Source organism: Mizuhopecten yessoensis, unplaced genomic scaffold (assembly GCF_002113885.1).
Source record: "Mizuhopecten yessoensis strain PY_sf001 unplaced genomic scaffold, ASM211388v2 hete_36015700, whole genome shotgun sequence".
NCBI classification, from domain to species: Eukaryota; Metazoa; Mollusca; class Bivalvia; order Pectinida; family Pectinidae; genus Mizuhopecten; species Mizuhopecten yessoensis.
This window is the reverse complement of record NW_018482489.1, coordinates 1-1,818: the sequence shown is the minus strand read 5'-3', so window position 1 is coordinate 1,818 and position 1,818 is coordinate 1. Positions and strand designations below refer to the sequence as shown.

The following is a 1,818-nucleotide window of genomic DNA, read 5'->3' as shown; positions in this document are numbered from 1 at the left end:
TAGTCCGTTATCATTCGAGACGTGTCTCTATTAACCAGATAACTAAGTGTGCTCCAGTAACACCAGACTACATGTCCTCGTTCTCTTTGATATGGAGATGAAGTTAGTGATTAATACATGTATCTACTAAATTCTGCGAATAGTTTTGTCAACATGTTTTCATTCGATCAAATTGTATCACTTTGATATTAATTGTAGGACAACGAAAAGGAAACGTTTTTACAATTTATCTTATTGTGATTCTTTAATTGATTTCAGGTCGAGTCACATGGTTGCATTATACTTTATTAGATACTAAACTTTCTTCAGCTATCAAAACAGTTTGAACAGTATCCTGACATAATTGTTGATCTAAACCAACAACATTAGTATCATTTTAACAACTGTTACGAAATGCATTTCCATGTGATTTTTAAAAAACCAATAATTAATAATTATAAATATGGCTGTTCATCAAAATCTTCGTACTTAAACACATCAGTAACTAGAGAATCAATAGTCATCTGGGGTTCACTTGTTCAGAGCCAAATATACAGATTTCAAACACAACTGGTTTAAAATGTCAATTGTTTTGATTTTCTCAGCACTTTGATATTTTCTTTTCCTCGTGAATTTTGCTTTTAGTATGTCTATATCTCAACTTTGGTTTTGTAGAAACCCACCATGGCTGGTCTGTGTATAAAGTGCTGTCGGTCCGTTAAGCACCTGCCTACAAGGTTGATCTGTGTCCTGATCATACTCCTACAGGCGGCCGGCCTAGACTACTACCTCGTCACTTACAAAAACCTCAACTGGGCAGGCTGGGCGGCTGCTGACATTGTCATCCTCCTCCTCCTTCTCATCACCTTCTACTTTGGCTACAGATTTCACCGTCAACAGAAGGCTTCCGGAGGAGAGGATGAAGAAGACATAGAACTTCACACACGTGCCGGTGTTGTGACCTGGTTTGTTTATGCAGCAGTTTTATGTTTCAAAGTGTCTTATGCATTTAAAGATTTTTCACACAAATTGGATGAAAATGATTTCTTTGGACCTAATACTCTTAAAACGACCATAGCGTTAGCTGGAATAGTGTTTCTGATTCTACTCACCACGCTACACGACGCAAAGCCAGGTTCTAGCAGGCGAAAGTACATTGATGAGCTGACAGGAACTGTCATATTCGACATTTTGGATTGTGTAGACAGCATGGAGATCTTATTCGACGAAGAAGCACGGCGTAGTATTTTACCAAGTCTGGATGATACTATCATAGGCATTGCATGTATAAACTTTTTGTTGCCAACAATTCCACTGATAACGTTATCGAGGACAAATTTTGGGCATAAGAAACTATCGCAGAAGATGGTGATTCTACATAAAGTGCTGCTGGCGTTCATTGTGAATCTGCCTCTCCTGATCACTCGTATGGTGGTATGGCATGGCATGAGTCACGGTATTTCTATATTTTCTTTGAAAAACATCATTGTTATAGGCATTGTGTCCTATGACCTTTACGAGACTCACGAGAGTGAAGGCGATGAACCAGCTCAGGGTAGCACGGCTAACAACGTGCCCAGCTATGGTATGGAGGATAGGTATAACTATTCGTAGACTATTTCTCCTCGATGACCTTATATTAAATAAGCCGAACTCCTATCATGAAAATCACACTGGGTGATAAGTTTGGTATGTTTTATAAATGGAATACATGGATGACATTTTCTTTCCTTGCATGACAGATAAATATTCATGTCGCCCTAACGGTTGACATTCTATTTATCTGTCACCCATATTGCATTCATATCGACTATATACTGCATCTGGTAACAGTTCAAT

The 1,818-nt window shown here is 38.3% G+C and overlaps 1 protein-coding gene across 1 annotated transcript; it reads left to right on the top strand.

The window, feature by feature from the left end:
* The first annotated feature begins 663 nt into the window (after nt 1-663).
* On the top strand, nt 664-1,786 carry LOC110444094. Its single transcript, XM_021488510.1, has one exon. It carries the CDS (start codon nt 664-666, stop codon nt 1,591-1,593), a length of 930 nt encoding a protein of 309 aa, XP_021344185.1. The 3' UTR covers nt 1,594-1,786.
* Nucleotides 1,787-1,818: the final 32 nt, after the last annotated feature.

What these genes read in the sequence shown, in the direction of transcription:
- LOC110444094 (XM_021488510.1), top strand. Translation starts at nt 664, where the DNA reads ATGGCTGGTCTGTGTATAAAGTGCTGTCGGTCCGTTAAGCACCTGCCT.